This window comes from Protopterus annectens, chromosome 9.part0 (assembly GCF_019279795.1).
Source record: "Protopterus annectens isolate FY-2018-M chromosome 9.part0, PAN1.0, whole genome shotgun sequence".
Lineage (NCBI taxonomy): Eukaryota > Metazoa > Chordata > Ceratodontiformes > Protopteridae > Protopterus > Protopterus annectens.
The window spans coordinates 179,199,114-179,217,330 of NC_056743.1; the positions used below are offsets into that span (position 1 = coordinate 179,199,114).

The window sequence follows — 18,217 nt, forward strand, 5'->3', positions numbered from 1 at the left end:
TTGAATGTTATGAATGTATAAAATTAGTGTGTTATTTCATCAAAATAAAAATCCTTTGAGTAAAAAAAAAAAACAAAAGTCCAAACTGGAATCCTCCCAGTGGGAAAAATCCCATGTGCTATTTTAGATGCCATAGTTTGCAGGGCCCCACTATCCCAAGGAGACAAGCCTTCTTGATTATCTCCCAGCAGTCTCACCTAATGGCAAAGTCCTTCCTTAAGGCACCAGGTTTCATGTCTTCCTCCATCCTGATGACCACCCCCATGTCAAAAGATGCACGAAAAAATTTCAGTGGTACTTGAAAAGTAACTTGGACCAAGATAAACAGCCACTAGAACATGTCTTTCCTCAAAATTTTCCTTCATAAAAATTCAATTTGAATGGTGGGATAGGAAGGTGGCTAGCAATCCAGGACTTCCTATTACTCTGTAGAACTAGATTAAAGGCTAATGACAAAAGAAGCAGAGTGCATGTATGTAGGGGGGTCTACTTATTTCAATTCATAGTGCAGGACAGAAAGTTTAAGAAGATAAGGAAGAAGCATATTAGCTTGAAAAAGATAATTCCTTTTCAGAACAGCCTCCTTCCCTTTTAGTCAGTTTTGAGCTATGCTGTCCTTCATATACTTACATGAGATACTGCAGAAATGTGATCCATCAAGAAGCAAGGGAACATTTGTCCATGAAACATTGGGACCTATCAGTCTCAACTTGCATCTTCAAGCATTCTGTATCCAGATACAGCAAACTCCTTAGCAGGTCACTTGAAGGGGAAGAGGAGAGGGCAAACTTTATGATGATCACAGGAATTTGAGATGGTTCGGACATTTATGGTATCAAAAGTGAACTGGAAGGTTTTGAAATACTAATCAGAGACTCCTTGTCCTTCATCCTCAACCACCAATGCATATATTTATCATCTAGATCCAAACCCTACTATACATCTTTTGTACAGTCCCATGTATACCAAAGGTGTTGGTAAAGGCAAGAGAAAAAAAAGTCTCATTTTGATAGGTCCCTGCTGGCAAAGAAATGCCTGATTCTTCCTGCAGATGCAGATAAGTGAAGAAGTGCCAGCAGCCCTTCTCATGCTCTGCAAGCTGCTGATTCAACAAGATGGGAGCTGGTCCACCCAGCTTCAAAAGCGCTCAAGGTAATGGTACAGAGGATTTCAAATTAGCCATGTTTTCCCACTTTTGGCGACTTGTGTCTTACAAGATACATGCCTTATCTCTCCACATGTAACAGATTTTCCCACTGGAATGGGAAAAAATATTTAACCCAACTGATTGCACCATCCTATCCTTCAGCTCCTGCTATATCTCTCATAACTTCTTGTCCATGGTATAGAATATTCATTTATTAAAAGCCATCTATCAGTCATCTTGCATGCTACTGGACTGGCATGATTTATGCGACTCTGTAGTGGTCTTTTTCCTTAACCCATCCCTCTGGGGCAAGCTCTCAGTTTCATCACTAAGAAACTAACTTTTTCTCCTTTTGGATAGTGTAGCCATAGGTTCCTTTTTTGCTGAGGCACAATATAGGTACAGTTAGGGCAGCCACGGTGGTGCAGTGGTTAGCATTGCCGCCTCACAGCAAGAGGTTCTCCAGTTCAATTCTCAGATGGGGTGCCTTCTGTGCGGAGTCTGCATGTCCTCCCTGTGGTCGTGTGGGTTTCCTCCGGGTGCTCCGGTTTCCTCCCACATCCCAAAGACATGCAGTAGGTGGATTGGACACTCTAAATTGGCCCTAGGTGTGAGTGTGTGCGTGTGTGCCTTCTGTGGAAGGTTGGGCGCCAGACTGTCAACTTGACACTGTAAAACTCCACTGTCAATCATGAGTGGACAGATGATACGCTGTGGTGACCCCTAACTGGGAAAAAGCTGAAAGAAGAAGATCCAGCTGGTGGGGCAAGTGAAGACCAAAAAAAGAGAAGTTTTATTTGAATTTATATTGTATTTGTTATCACTGTTTTTTTACTGTTTGTAGGTAGGAAGGGATAGCTTGTTAACAGGATTTACTTTGATTCATATTTTGTTGTTTTACCTTTAATTTCACTGTTGGTTGTTAGAAAGGGATACGTTTTAGACAGGCAAGCTCTAGCCACCCCAAGTGACCTAGACAGCTATAAATTTACACAGACTGCAAAGAGAAAAATCCTGAGCATACCTAAACAATCCTACCCTGGTTTGTAACTTATTGATCTTTACTGTTAAAAAGAAGTACAACCGCAAGCGATAGTGAGCAGAAGCTACTGCACGCCTTTGTGCACAACGTAACGGAATTACAACTCTTGTCTGGCTTGCAGAACTTGTATGGTCAGAACAACTTTACTGTACTTACTTTATTATTTAGTTGTATATTGCTGGTGTCATTTTTTGTCATAGAAGTTGATTTAAGTTCTCTTTTAATTCTCTGGTTACTGATTTTAATTATTCTTTTCTTTTGCAATATTTTATTCATTTGAAGCTGAATATAGATTCCTTAAATGAGTATGCAATTAACGATTTACTAATGCACAAATATCTTGTACAGTCTAATAAATGCTATGCATATTTAAAGGTAACAGCTGATTACACTGGTGATCTGTGTTCCTCGTGTTAAAAGTTGGACGATTTGCTTACCATTGTTAGAAATAAATCTAGACTTAATGACGATGATTGCACTTGTGCAATTGGCACGGCTTGGAGAACTGTTGTTTCATATATTAATGACTGGACTGATGAGATGGATAATGTTAGGCAAAGAGCAAACAGAACACATTTAGGAAATGATGCATCTACTGTCTGCAAAGATCATTCAACCCCTATGAAACAAGAAAATGCCCCTGACAACTTTGGAATTCTGAATGCAAGTATTCAGCAATCTGAGGATCCAGTTTGTTTAGAAGGAAACAAAAAAAGAAAGGAAGGAAGAAGTTCTCAACAAATAACAAGGAAGAAAAAGAAACTGACTAATGACTGTAAAGGAAACAGAATACGTAGTAAAAAGGATTCTGCATTGTTATGTAACACACTGGTGACAGGAAATGATGATATTTGTCTATCAGAAAACCTTCAGTCTATAGAAAAAGGCATCAGCTTTCCAATGGAGATGGTGGAAAAAAGAGGCAAGGGGCAGGTGAAAAGGAAGAAATCAAAACTGAACATGGAAGGATTGAAGAACATTACTGTAAGAAAAAAGAAGAGAAAGACAGATGTTGACTACATGGCTCAAGCTGTGGATTTACAATACCAGCTGGATTTGAATGTAATACACAATGAAAACAGTGAGATTAATAAGAGTAATGGTGATGAAGATCTATACTTCGTAGCAATGGATAGAGCAGATATTATTGTATTAGAAGCTGAAGATTCTTCAGGGCTGGCCAGCAAAGATATACTTGTAATTGGAGATTTAATTATTAGAGAAACTGATACTTATATTTATAGAGAAGATAATGAACATTGAATAGTGTTATGCTTGCCATGTGCAAAAATAGAAGAACTAAGACAAGACTTAGAATGCCTTAATATAAGGAAGTACAGCTCCATTTTTATTCATGTTGGTACAAATGATGTCACCTGCAAGGATTCTCTGACTGTTAGTAGGGAACTGACAGCCCTATTAGTATAGCTTGTGGGGGTGTTAGGACGTATTTTTCACAAATCACCTATAGAAAGGATAGTTAGGCTACTGTGAATGAAAAGATTTTTGGGGATAAATACCTACATGGAAAAAATGTCCTGTTTTAAAAAAATGGAAATGTGTAGAGCATTCAAGCCTAGTTTTGGGAACACGTGGTCAGACAGGATAGTGTGCATTTGTCAAGATCAGGAAAGATAATTTTTGTAGCAGATATTTTGCAATATTTGACAAACACTAGGCAGGATTTTTGCCAGGTGTAAAATTTAACAGTTCACAGATCACAACATTTGAAGCATCTCTGGTTGTTAATGCTAGGAGCATTAATAATAAAGTTTTTTATTGGAAAATTTGCTACATTCCCACAAGATTGATGTTGTTATTGTTTGAGAAACACAGTTAAAGAACAAAGACTGGAAACCAGTTCTGTCAGGGTATAAATGTTTTTACTGTAACAGTCACTCTAACAAAAAAATCAGGTGGGGGTGTTATGATAGGGATTAAAGTTAGTTGTAAGACTTGTGATTATTACATGTTCAGTGATAACACCAATACTATAGACTGTGTAACTGTGACAATAAAGACAATCCTGGAACATATAACAATTGTTGGAGTGTATAGACCACCAAAGTCAAGTGCAGATGACCTAGAGGAATTTATACATTTCTTGCATGAAACACAGGAGGGAAGAATAATATTAGCTGGGGACTTAAATTTACCAGAAACAGACTGGAATAGTGTTGATTCAACAACGTTAGTAAGGAAATTATTCACAATGTATATTTCGGAACAATTGCTTCAGACTGTAAAAAAACTACCAGGGGATGGAACATAATTGATATTGTTGGTGTTCCTAAAGAAATTACTGTTACTTCAAGTCAAGTGTTGCCACCATTGATGTGCAGTGATCATTGGGTCATAAAGGCTAATTTGTTGCTAGATAATTCTGCCAAACTGAAATCTAAGGCAATGCACAGAAGGTTAATTACAGATTATATGGAAGTAAAACAGTCAATATGTAAAATTAACTGGAGTGAGGTGTTCAGTGGAAAAGCTGCAGATGGAATGTGGAAAGTTTTGAAAGAGAAATCGTTTGAGTACAAAATATAAAAAAAAATGCTTAACATCAGGATCTAGGCATACAACATTAGGGAGATATATTTCCATAAGAACACAATATCTGATTAAAGTGAGAGACAAAAAATATAAGAAATGGAAGAGAGGTCGAACTACAACTTTGAAAACTGAAATAAACAAGTTGGACAAACAGATTAAGCATAGTGTGAGACAAGATCAAGAAAAATTTGAAGAAAATTTATATAAAGATATTGAGCATAATAGGAAACCTTTTTATAGATACGTAATATGTGGAAGAAGTAAAGACACACAAACTGATAAACTGTATGCAGATTGTAAAATTTATTCTCAGACACAACAGAGTATAAATATAGTTACAAAATCTTATGCAAAACAGTTTGGTTCCACAAAAGAGGTGATAAATTGTCCTAGTGACATCCAGGTAACCCCCGATATTGGAATCAAATTAGACTATATTAAAAAATAACTGTGCAAATTGGATCCAAACAAAGCACAGGGAGGAGACAGAATTAGTAACAATGGCCTGAGAACACCAGCTAGAACTTACGGTACCATTATATCTATTATTCACTAGATCATACAAATATGGGGAGATTTGTCAAGATTGGAGGCATGTGCTTATTAAACCTATCTTTAAGGGAAAGGGGAGTAGGACAAGCACAGACTCATATAAACCCTTAAGTCTACTTTCATATTGTGGAAAAATAATGGAGAAGGTAATATTGGATATGGTATTGCCAGAACTGGATAGGTTGGGACTTGAAACCATATTCCATATTCCATATTCCAACATACCATGAATCGTGCCATCCCAAATAGAACCAAGATGCTCTCCTCCAAAAAAAGGAAGCCAATCTGGTGGTCCCCTGCCATAAACAAACTACACAACAGATGGAAGAAACTGTTGCAGAAAAGAGAAAAATCCCAGGATGCAAAAAACTTCCTTACCAGCCTCAGTAGGAAGCTGAGATTCCTCATAAAATCCGCCAAAGCTAGTTACAAAAATAAAATTACCAAAGATTCCAAAGACAACCACAAGGCATTCTATAGTTATGTCAAGAATCTAAATGGCAGTGCTCAGATCTGCTCTGAGCTACAACAGAATGGAATTAAATATACTGATCCCAAGGTTATTGCCAATATCCTGGCAGATCGATTTAGTGCCAACTCCCCCCCACCCCCTAAAGGGCCCATCTCAATTCCAAAAGATTGCCAAATCCCGGTAATCACGGCCACACAGGTAGAAATCGCACTCTCCAAAGTTAAGAATACAGCATCCATGGGACCAGATGACATCCCAGGCTGTGTACTACATGAACTACAAAATGAACTGGCACCTCACCTAAGTGTCATGTTTAATCATAGCCTCACCTCAGGCTTCATGCCCACTGAGTGGCACACAGCTACAGTTATTCCACTCCACAAGGGGAATCCACCTTGGATCCCAGGAACTACCGTCCCATCAGTCTGATGAGCCTGATCTGCAAGGGCATGGAACGCATTATCATGGAACTTATAAACAAAGACATTGGCAACCTTCAAACACTGGACCCCACCTAGTTTGGTTTTGTGAAAAGCTGATCTTGTCTCCTGAATCTGATTGACTTCTTTGAATCAGTCTCCAGAGCTGTGGATGAGGGTAAGGCGGTCCACACAGCCTGTCTGGACCTTGCCAAAGCTTTCGACACCATCCCCCACTCTGGAATCATAGATAAACTAACCAACCTGGGCGTAAATCCCTACGTCACTTGATGGGTTGCCAACTGGCTTACTGGCAGAACCAAGACTGTAAAAGTAGCCGACTCCAAATTCAGCTCCAGACAAGTGACAAGTGGAGTACCTCAGGGTTCAGTCCTGGGACTGCTCTTGTTTGGCATCTACTTCTCTGAATTACAGGCCAGCACTAAGGGACTTTGGCTAACAAAGTTCGCAGATGACTGCAAACTGGGAGCCATTATTGAATCCCCAAATGATGTGGATATTCTATAAAAGGGCCTTAAAGAAACAGATGCTTGGTGCCAGAGCCATGATGGACTGAAGCTTAATGCCAAGAAATGTATAGTTATCCCCTTTGGGAAAAAGCATGTACCCATGAATTACCACATAGGTGGCAGTACACTAACACCGAGAGTGTGATGAGAGACTTAGGGACACAGGTGGACAGTGGTCTCACCTTCGATAACCACATCTCCACAACAGTCAGGAAATCCTTCTATGTGGCACACTTCATCACTAAGGGCTTTTCATCCAGAAAAAAGGAGGTCATTGTCCCACTGTACTCATCCCTCATTAGACCCATTATAGAGTACAACACCCCATTTGGTATGTACCTCACAAGACATCTGCAACAGCTGGAAAGGCCGCATAAATACCTCACTAAATGAATCACAGGCCTAAAGCAGATGCCCCATGCTGACCATCTAAAAAAAACTCCAGCTATACTCTGTGGCTTATCGTCTACTCAGAGATGATCTCTGCTTAACATACAAGGCCATGTCAAACCATATCAAACCCTGAGCTGTTGGACATGCTCCACTTAAAGAATTCCCAATCCCTCAGAGCCACATGCTCAAGGGATCTAAACCTTGTCATTACAATGAACAAAACATGCTGGAGGGATAGGTTCCTGACCCAGAGACTCCCCATACTCTGGAACAGACTGCCCATACATGTCAAGCAGAGTGCCTCCTTGGCCCTCTTCAAAAGGAACCTTGATGACTGGATGGGAGATAGAAAATTCACCCCGGGGATTATGTCAGTCAACCTACTAGACAGGGGTCCAGGGAAGTAAATATTGTGGAAAGAAATATCAGGGGAATTGTTTGGCTAGGCTTGTGTAGCCTAATACCAACCTATGAACCTATATATCAGCATGCATATGTTGAAAACAGCTCTATTGCTACTTGTAACATGATGTTCTACTATTTATTTATTTATTTCCAGTTTGATGACTAGGGAAGTACACTGGGCCTACTGAGCCCATTTTCAGTGGAGGCCCGGGGAGAAAAGCTCCACAATACAAAATAAAAATACAAAAGAAGAATGTCTACATAATAGTAACAAGAGCAAATTCAATCAAAAATATCATAGTGAAACAATAATAATATCACAAACAACATAGTAATAACATTGTGAAACAGACAATAACATTGCAAATCATAGATATGGTTGGATTTAGATTAATATCAGTAAACAGACAGTTGAATTTCCTAGGTAATAAGCAATAATAGTTTTGATATAATGATGTATAGCTTGTTAAGAGAAGGTATCACCGACATAGCAGTGAGGAACAAGAAAGTAAGGGATGTGGTTAGGTTGGAAGAACATAAGAATGGAAGTGTGTTTTAAAATTTTCCAGGTTCTACATTGTCCTAAGAGTAGTGGGAAGAGAGTTCCATTTTTTGGCTAAGGAAAATAGAGGAGTAACTGTCCAGATGAACGGTTAGGTTTATGAACATTAATTAGGTTTTGATTTTCAGATATGAGTGTTCTGTTTGGTAGGTAAGGGGGTAGGATGTCAGAAAGAGCAGGGCATTTAATGGGGTTGAAGAATAGTCTATGAGCTGTGATCAGTTGGAGGTAATCTAGGTAGTTTGGTAATTCTAGCCAATTTAGAGAGTGGAGGGCTTCACAGTGATGGGAGGAGTATTTAGAGCTAGTGACACATTTGCATATTTTCTTGTAGCCGGTTTCTAATTTGGAAGTGAGAGAGGATGGCAGGTTTGTTAGCAGAGGAGCACCATACATGAAGGAGGGAAGGAGGGAAGTTGAGGTGCGAGTATGTCTTAGCGTAGGGTGAAAGGAAGTGATTGTTCCTGTAAAGCATACTAAAGCTTTTGGTGGGTTTTCTTTATGTTTTGATGGATATGGTTGTCAAGTTTTAGTTGCTCCTCTATAATAATCTCTAGTAATTTAGCATGGGGAATGACTTTAATAGGAGTGTTGTTTTGGCTTAGTAAAGTCTAAAGGGAAGGATTTTGAAGGTGGAAATATTAATATTTTGGATTTACTGGCATTGAGAGAAAGATGGTTTTGGAGCATCCAGGCTTCGGTGGTTGAGAAGGCGGTCTTAGTTTTTGTTAGAAGTTCAGAGAGATTAGTAGCAGAACAGATTAGTGTTGAGTTGTCTGCATACTGAATTACTGTGGCATTGCGAATGGCAGAGTGAAAGGTGTTGAGAAAGATATTAAACAACATAGGACCGAGTAAGGATCCTTGGGGCACACCTGTGAGGGTATGGAGAAAAGAAGAGATGCCTTTTCTCCATTTCACAACCTGAGATCTATCAGATAAGTAGCCTGAGAATCAGGATAGGTTTTTTGAGAAAGATTGTGGTTTGAAAGATGGCTCAGAAGGTGGGAGTGGGAAACAGTATCAAATGCTTTGAAAAGATCCAAAAGCACTGTGGATACTACTGTCCCAGAGTCTCGGGCATGATTGGCAATGTCAAGAAAAGAAAGGAGAGCTGTTGTAGTACTATGCCCTGGTCAGAATCCAGGTTGGGTAGGGGTAAGGAGATGGTATTGAGTTAAGAAGGGCATGAGTTGAAGGTGAATGCATTTTTCCAGGATCTTTGAGATTGGGGAGAGGATACCTGTGGGATGGAATTTAGAGAAATTGGTGTTGTTGCCACCTTTATGGAGAGGTAGGATGTAGGCCTTACACCAGAGTTTGGGGACGTAGGATTCCTAAATGGATCTGTTGATTAGGATGCTAATGGGATATGCAATCCCATCAGCAGCAAGCTTGAGAAAGTTTGAAGGCATGTTGTCAGGGGAGTCAGTTTTATTTTGAAGAGAAGTCTTTTTACATAGTTGGTAGAGATCGGTTTAAGTTTGAAGATGGGGGCGGGATTCAGGGACAGCAGGAGTGGAGGGGGTGGAGGGGGGACTAGACTGAGAGGAGTGATTATTGCTGGAAAGGTTTTTCTGAGTTCATATATGGAGTTAATAAAGAAAGAGTTAAATAACGAAGCTAATTCTTGATCAGGATTGCTGGGGTCTAGGCAGGGGTTGTTCTTGGTGCCTGGGCTGAGAAGAGCAGTTATGGAGTTGAAGAATTTTTTTTTTGGATTGGTTGCATGGTTGGACTGGAGTTTGATGTAGTAAGATGTTTTGTCTCTAATGATTTGTTTTTTGTACAAGGTTACGGAGCTGTGTGCATTGTAGTAGGGTTTCAGGGAGTTTGTTTTTTTGGTATAATTTCCAGGATTTGTCCCTTTGGTGCATAAGTTGTTTGGTGTCTTGGGCTAGCCATGGGGTGGTATTGACTTTTATTCTTATTGTTCTTATTGGAGCTAGAGTATTAAGAGTGTTTAGAAAGGTGAAATTGAAATAGCTGACAGCGTTGTCAAGAGGAATGTTTTTTAGAATGTTCCGGTTCATTTGTTTGAGGGAATTTGAGAATATGATGGGGTTGAAGTTGCTGAGGTTACGTGTGTGTATGTAATGGTGTCGGTGTAGGGGGAAGATGTTGAGTGGAGGGCAAAGGCAAGCAGGTGGTCGCTGATAGAGTCAGGAATGGTACTGGAGTCTATAAATGTATTAGGGTGAGAGACTAAGATCCACTCAAGAGTTGACCCTGAGGATTTAGTTTTACTAGGTCTGGTTACAGAGTGAATTATTTGGGTGAAGTTGACTATTGTTGTTCCATAGACACTGATGTCCATTTCTATCACCCTGTCTATGACACTAACCACAAAGTTAGAGTTCATGCAAACTGTGAATCTACACATGTTGTTTATTTGGCCTCCTGTGGAGCCTGTGCTGCGTTTTATGTAGGCAAGACGGACAGGAGGCTGAGGGACAGGATTCATTCCACTGTCAATGCTCTGTCCAAACATGTCTTGTCTAATGATTCCACACATCTTTTTTGTTTTAAAGTATTAGATCTTATGCACACTAGTTTTAGGGGGGGGGGGGTAGAACTGAGAGTAATGAATCTAAATGGATTGTTAGACTTAGAGCAGATGTTTTTCCTGGACTGAATGAGAAAGTACCATTGAGACCTTTCCTGAAGTCCAGGAGATTGAAGTGATATGTATGGAGCATTTTTATGAGAGCATTTTTATGAGAGGATTTATTGTTAGTGTTGTGCAATTAGTATGAATTTATGCAATTTTTTGTTTTTATGCATTTCTATTCACGTTTTATGAGTGGTATAGGCATTTTTATTTTACTATGGTTAATGTATTTTAGAGTAAGCACTTTATGTTGTGTACTATGATAGTTGCACTGTGCCTTTAATGGTTTATCTGTTTTTGCACCTTTTCTGCTGTATAAGGGTGTACGGGGGGGGGGGTTTCTTTTGGTCTGAAGAAGCCTATCCAGGTGAAAGCGCTTACCACGTCTCCTGTTTATATCACAATAAATCTGAATTTTAAAGTTCATGAAGCAACGGTTCTTTCAGCTTTGTTTCCTGCATTTTGGTTAGTGCTGTGTTTACTGCCTGCATCGCTACTGTGCCTTTTATGTTAGTTTATGTGCTTGGACTGAGTTTGGCACAGGTAGCGTTAGTCCTGTGGGGAGTCATATTTCTTGGACTTATTTTTACGTATTGTTGTTTTCACCCCCCTGGGAGCATGGCAGGTGTTGCTGAGCAACAAGTGGAATTGTCTTATGTACCAGAATGAGGTACTCCTATGAACATTGATTGTTTCTCTGTATGTGTATCAGGTACTGTGAATCCCTTGATGTTGTTTGAAGGAGTCGGAGAGGAGGGTGTTGTGATCTCTGCTGAGCCATTTGATAGGGTCAAGTTGGGACCAACAGTTGCGAGAATGGAGGCTGATTTTATGAAGCTGAAAAGGCTACAGACCCAACGGCAGCATTTTGAAGTTTGCATCAAAAGGAGAATTGTAAAAAGGAGACTAAGAGTACTGAAAATGCCCACCACAGGTAATTCATACCCAGACTTGCTCTACAAGTGGCAGCAGGCTAACATAGAGGTAAGCCTAAAGTATATGTCACTTTTGAATGAATTCTTCCTAACGGAAGAGTCTGAGTTAAGAGAAAGTATTAGAGAACAACAGATGGAGCTGTATTGTCATTTTCCGGCTGATATTGTTGATAGACTTATTGACTCTACACTGGATACTGTGCAGTTATATGAGATGCGCTTACTGTCACAAAAACAGCACAAGCTCAAGAGGGACATTGATGACTTTAGGTTAGGCCAGGTCTTCTCTTGGCCGAGGACATATAGTAATGTGCATGGAACTAATGCCGCTGTTTCTACTCAACGGACTGATGCACCTAAAGGACAAATTCATGATACTAATGTGGATGTTAATATGCCTAAGAGTGTAACTGTTGTTAACACAAGTATGAGTGATGGCTCTAGTAATGTATTTTCTATGAGTAATGTGCCCCAGGGGTCGAATGTCCTTGATAGGACTTTTTCTAATTCAGTTGTATCTGCTGAGCCACAGCTCCAGGGTTCGACTGTGGTGAGGGTGGGTTCTACTGCTGCCCCCCCCAGAGGGCCAATCTGTCACTAGTACTGAATTAGAAAAAGCTCTATCAAGGATATGTGTGTGGCTCAAATAAACCCGAATCTGAAACCAGTGGTTAGGAGGAAGGATTTCAATCATACTATGCATGCTGCACATAGTTCTAGTCATGACAATGTTGGCACTGTGATTGTCAATCGCCCTTTCCCCATCAATGTAGTTCACAGGGGAGGAGGGAAATCGAGATCTATGAGCAGGGGCAGGACGAAGAGGAAGTTGTCAGCAGATGCCCAGGTGAACCAAAACCTCAAGAAAATGTGGGAGAAAACTGGGAGACATTCGTGCATAACATTTCCTCCTGCCCACTCAAGTCAGATGAGTTATGGGTACTATCCAAGGGATTGACTTTTATACCTAGTTGTGACAGCAATTATGTTGATACCTTAGTACAGTTTAAGTTATTTATTAGGAATCTGTGCCTTAGATTGGAATTTAAGGATACAGTGCAGGTGTTAGATGGGAAATCATTTAAGAAGCCTAGTGTGTACATGCCAATGTTACCACTGCTAGTAGCTGCTTTCAGTAAACTAGTTGAGAATGATCTGTATGAAATGGAAATGAGAGGGGGTAAGTCCAGTAAACAAAAGGGCAATTTAACTTATGCACAGAGGAGAGCCCTGCAACAGCTGAGGAGTGATCCCTCCCTTGTCATTAGACCTGCTGACAAAGGGGGTGCCCTGGTAGTTATGGACTCTAAGTTCTATGATGAGGCAATGAGGTCTATGTTATCAGACCAAAGGTTTTACAGTTTGGTGGAATGTAAGATGGTGGATATACATGTCCATAGAATACAGATGGTTTTTGATGATTTGATTAAGACTAATGTTATTACGAATGAGTTGTATGAATACTTGTTTGTTAGTGATCCCCTCCTGCCAGTGAAACAGCATCTACCCAAGATCCACAAGGACAGTGTGTGTCCACCCATGAAGCCCATTGCTGCGGACAGGGGGTGGATCACTGAACCATTTTTGTTGTATGTGGAGAGGTCCCTTCGCCCAGTGGTTGACGCAAATGTTTATATTCTAAGGGACACGAAACAGTTCCTGTTGGATTTGTATTAGTCTGTGAGATCTGTCCCTGTTGATCTTCCATATTTAGTCACAATGGATGTTCAGTCCCTATTCACTGTGATACCAAACAGAGATGGGGTGCAGTTGGTGTCTGATTACTTGAAGGACAAATCTGGATTAGATAGTGATGCAGTGGATTTGTTAGCTTTGTTTCTGGAAGTTGTGTTAGAGAACATTTTTTGTTTTGGCTCTCAGTGCTATTTACAGATGGATGGCGTGGCTATGGGCACTTCTTGTGCCAATAGCTACGCCAACCTCTTTATGGCTGCATGGGAGACCAAGTTCTTGTTTGGTATAGGTGATTTTTCGAGGAACGTGATGTTTTATAGGCATTTTGTAGATGATGTGTTTTTCCTTTGGAAGGGCATGAAAGATGAGTTATCCCTCTTCCTGGAGAGAGTTAATGGTCTAACGCAATATCTGAAATTTACCCATGAAGTTTCTGAGAATTGGATTTCCTTTTTGGATGTTTACGTTCAGAGGTTGGAAAGTGGTCTATTGAACACAGGAGTGTATAGAAAGGAGTGTCAACATAATTCCTATCTCCATAGATGCAGTACGCATCCAGGTTACATCTTTGGTAATATTGTGAGGGGTCAGGTATATAGGATGTCACGGTATAATCCCAGTCAGGATGGTTTTGAGGCAGATGTTAGGGATTTATGTGAGAGGTTTAAGAGCAGGGAATATCAGACATCTGACATGGAGAGAGGATTGGCAGATTAATTTGAGGGAACAAGCTGCTGCACCCTTTTTCTCAGAAACTGGAGTGGACCATGATGGTCCCTCCCAGGGTGTTCGGGCAGGGAGTAGAAATCATGGTTTCAGAGTGCCCTTATATTATACTAAGGATGTAGGTAGGTTGAAGGATGTGATTAGATCGCAATGGGGTGTGTTAACACTGGATCCGAATGTGAGGGAAATTGTGGGTGCTGCCCCAGGTTTTGTCTATAAGAATAGATCTAATTTAAAGAAATTGCTGTGTTATCCTGTTATGGATGGTGGAGGTGATAGGGTTGCTGGTACTGTACCCTGTGGTAGTTGCAACTATTGTTGTTCCATAGACACTGATGTCCATTTCTATCACCCTGTCTATGGCACTAACCATGAAGTTAGAGTTCATGCAAACTGTGAATCTACACATGTTGTTTATTTGGCCTCCTGTGGAGCCTGTGCTGCATTTTATGCAGGCAAGATGGACAGGAGGATGAGGGACAGGATAAGGGAACATCTCTACCAGATCAGGATTCGTTCCACTGTCAATGCTCTGTCCAAACATGTCTTGTCTAATGATTCCACACATCTTTTTCATTTTAAAGTATTGGATCTTACACACACTAGTTTTAGGGGGGGGTGTGAGGGGTAGAACTGAGAGTAATGAATCTAAATGGATTGTTAGACTTAGAGCAGATGTTTTTCCTCGACTGAATGAGAAAGTACCATTGAGACCTTTCCTGAAGTCCAGGAGATTGAAGTGATATGTATGACTGTGCTTTTTACATATATATGAGAGCATTTTTATGAGAGCATATTTATGAGAGGATTTATTGTTAGTGTTGTGCAATTAGTATGAATTTATGCAATTTTTTGTTTTTATGCATTTCTATTCATGTTTTATGAGTGGTATAGGTGTTTTTATTTTACTATGGTTAATGAATTTTAGAGTAAGCACTTTATTTATGTTGTGTACTATGATAGTTGCACTGTGCCTTTAATGGTTTATCTGTTTTTGCACCTTTTTTGCCATATAAGGGTGTACAAGAGCTGGGGTTCTTTTGGTCTGAAGAGGCCTATCCAGGTGAAAGCGCTTACCACGTCTCCTGTTTGTATCACAATAAATCCGAATTTTAAAGTTCATGAAGCAGCGGTCCTTTTAGCTTTGTTTCCTGCATTTTGGTTAGTGCTGTGTTTACTGCCTGCATCACTACTGTGCCTTTTATGTTAGTTTATGTGCTTGGACTGAGTTTGGCACAGGTAGCGTTAGTCCTGTGGGGAGTGATATTTCTTGAACTTATAATTATAAAAACAATTGTTTTGGTTGACTGGGTCTGCAAGAGTGACAGGACAATTGGAGACTCTTGTGGAGTACATTCTTACTGTCTGAGAACATCAAGTAGTTATCTGCTACTATAAGCTGCAGAAGGCAGTAAAAGAAAAGCAGACGGACACCCACAATCAAAACTGTAATATTATGGGTTCATAATTGTATTTTCTTTTTTTTTTTTTTTTTTTTTTTGTCAAGTAAAGGTATTCCCAAACTTACAAGCAGCAAGTGAAATATTTTTCTTTCCCTGGGATTTCCCACTGCATTGGTAAGAAGATATAACACAGGGCTTCAGTACAGTATCTTCATTTCAAAACTTACATTGTGAATTTACAAGTACCTGCCCTACCATATAACATTAAAAGAGGACTCTGGTGTATCACTGCAATAGTGCTAGAATTGCACAAGAAAAGTATATGCCTAATAGAAATCTCCAAAGCTGCTGTATTTGAAAAGGTTTAAAGTTTCAGATTTAAAGTAGAATGGCTACAACAGTTTCCCTTAGAACAACCAAGATTCTTGCTCCTTGATGCATCAACTTCTTGTACATTGTTACATTTATGACCAGAGGAAGATGCCGTTAGTGCATCCATTCATAATACTGAATTTCACATTTATGAAAAAAACATTGGTTTGCTCTGAAAGCCTAGTGTTTGTGCATGGATTCATATTATTGTACTCACTTTTCTGAAAAGCTTTTGTCTACATGTAAAGCCTATTGTTTGATTATATAACGTGTCATAATTCCACCATACATGAGCAATGACAGTGTTCCTTGAATATGGAAAGTAAAACATATGTGATATTCTAGGTTTCACTGTGGGTGCTTAGGTGAGTGGGTCTTTTTTACTTTTATGTTACCATTAATAAGAAGAATGAAGGTTATTTACTTACCATAACAACAAACTATTATTAGCATCAGAGAAACCTTTCAGCAGCTTTGAAAGTATAACATGGTTTCCAGAGCCTCAAAAAAGTGTGGCAGAGTGACATATCTAGCAGCATTTAACACTGTTGGTCAAAAAGAGGTGCACTTTTGTTTTGACTAATGTCTGTGTGACAATGCCAACATTTTTTCAGTTTTCAGAGCTGTAAAACAATTTGTGATCATACACATTTTACTCTTTAATTGATAATATTTCATGGTAACTAAAACTTGTCAAGTACTGCAAAAAATTACAACTGTGTCACCTGTTATAACTCCAGTTCATTATATACTCTCAAAATAGCTACCAGTATTTAGAATTTCTTGGAATCTGTTTCTGAAATATGAAACAAATTAGTTTATCCTTGTTGCCCCCACCATTATAATCATCTTTGATACTAGCTGCTGAGGTAAATATTACTGAATAGTCTAAAAATATTAATGTTCTTTTTTTCTATGTAACTTACTGTATATTCAGTAGATTATAAGACATAGAGTTGTTAGTGTATCTTATTTCTATGTTACGTACATTTTCCTTTATAAATGACTTAGTTTTATATATTCTGTGTTATGTTTCTTTTTCTTAATGAATGCTTTAGTTATTATTATTATTTCTGACTAAGATTATGGTTGAAAGGAGTCTGAAGTTAGTTTAGCTCACAGAGTCTTTTTATCGGATAAATATACAAAGTTGAAGTTAACCTAAGCAGGAAATGTTTTGCATGTGCAAAGCAATCAATATTGTTTAACAGTAAAATTCACTATTTCCTCTTCCAGGACAACTTTCTCTGGATGAATTTATTCAAGGAGCACAAAAGGATGTTTGGGTTCTGAAAATGCTGCAGCTGGACATGAATCCGTGTGGCTGGGTAATGGAACAAAGAAGAAAGAGTGCACTTTTTTGATATATATCAATCAAAATTCAGTACTACTGTATGTCTGTAATATGTAAAATGTAATGTGAAATAAAATTGCAAAAGATTTAAAAACATAAAAGCAAGTTGAGAAACTAAATTACAGTACTGTGGTATTTCTTCTACATTCCATATGTGAGATGACACTTTTGTGTCTATAAAATTATTCCTTATACCTCGTCAAATATTGAAGAGGCATTCTAATAAATTTTAAAGAGAAATGTTTTATTTACTTATGTATGTCTGACTAAGCACTTGGTAATATTTCGTCTGTTATTTAGACAGTACAACATTACCAAAATACTGTATCATTACATTTTAGATAAAATATAGCTTTAACGTGTTATTGCTTTGAAGCATGGCACTGTACAAATAAACAAACTGTGTACTTGCAAAAAGTTTATCAACAGTCTAACAGTTTTGTAGCCCATGTGTTAAATTGAGAGGAGCCATTATCTCAGTTTCTTTTTAGGAAAGAAAACAACTTAATTAGCTTAAAATTAAGCTGGATTCAATAGTTTATTTTAAAAGCCATGGCATTTGAATCAGGAGCTTCATTTTTTCACTGTATTGTATGAGGTGATCCATGTGTTCTGCAGTAAGATGCTTCCAGATTATGCACTCTTGATGTATGAGAAAATAGGAACTGTTTTCTACAATCTACTATAAAACAGCCAAATAGATTTTGGAAAACTATCCAGCTAATATGTGCAGTGTACACATATCAGCTGGATAATATGTGTAGTATACAAGAGAGAGCTGGTTTAATGATGAAACTGATATTGTACTTTGTAATTCCATCAGTGTAATAGCAAGGGGTCATCATGCTACCTCTCCGTCTGGGAATGACAGCAGGAGAGTATGAATGGCTTTGTATATGCACACTACACAGCCTTCCCGCATTTAGGAAAATGGTTAATGGTTGTAAAAGCTGAGGCCACATACAGAGCTTTAGGAAAGAAAAAAAAAATATTCAAAATAGAAAAACTGCTTTATTCTGACCTAACTAGTACTGTTGTTGAAATTA

The 18,217-nt window shown here is 38.9% G+C and overlaps 1 protein-coding gene across 1 annotated transcript in view; it reads left to right on the forward strand.

Annotated features, from left to right (window-relative positions):
• The window catches only part of LOC122810864 (guanylyl cyclase-activating protein 2-like), a 91,910-nt gene extending 74,588 nt beyond the window's left edge, over nucleotides 1-17,322 (forward strand). The window contains exon 4 of the mRNA XM_044082416.1: nucleotides 17,054-17,322. Coding sequence (XP_043938351.1) covers nucleotides 17,054-17,181 — 128 coding nt within the window. The 3' untranslated portion in view covers nucleotides 17,182-17,322. The remainder of the gene's footprint in view (nucleotides 1-17,053) is intronic.
• The last annotated feature ends 895 nt before the right edge of the window (nucleotides 17,323-18,217 follow it).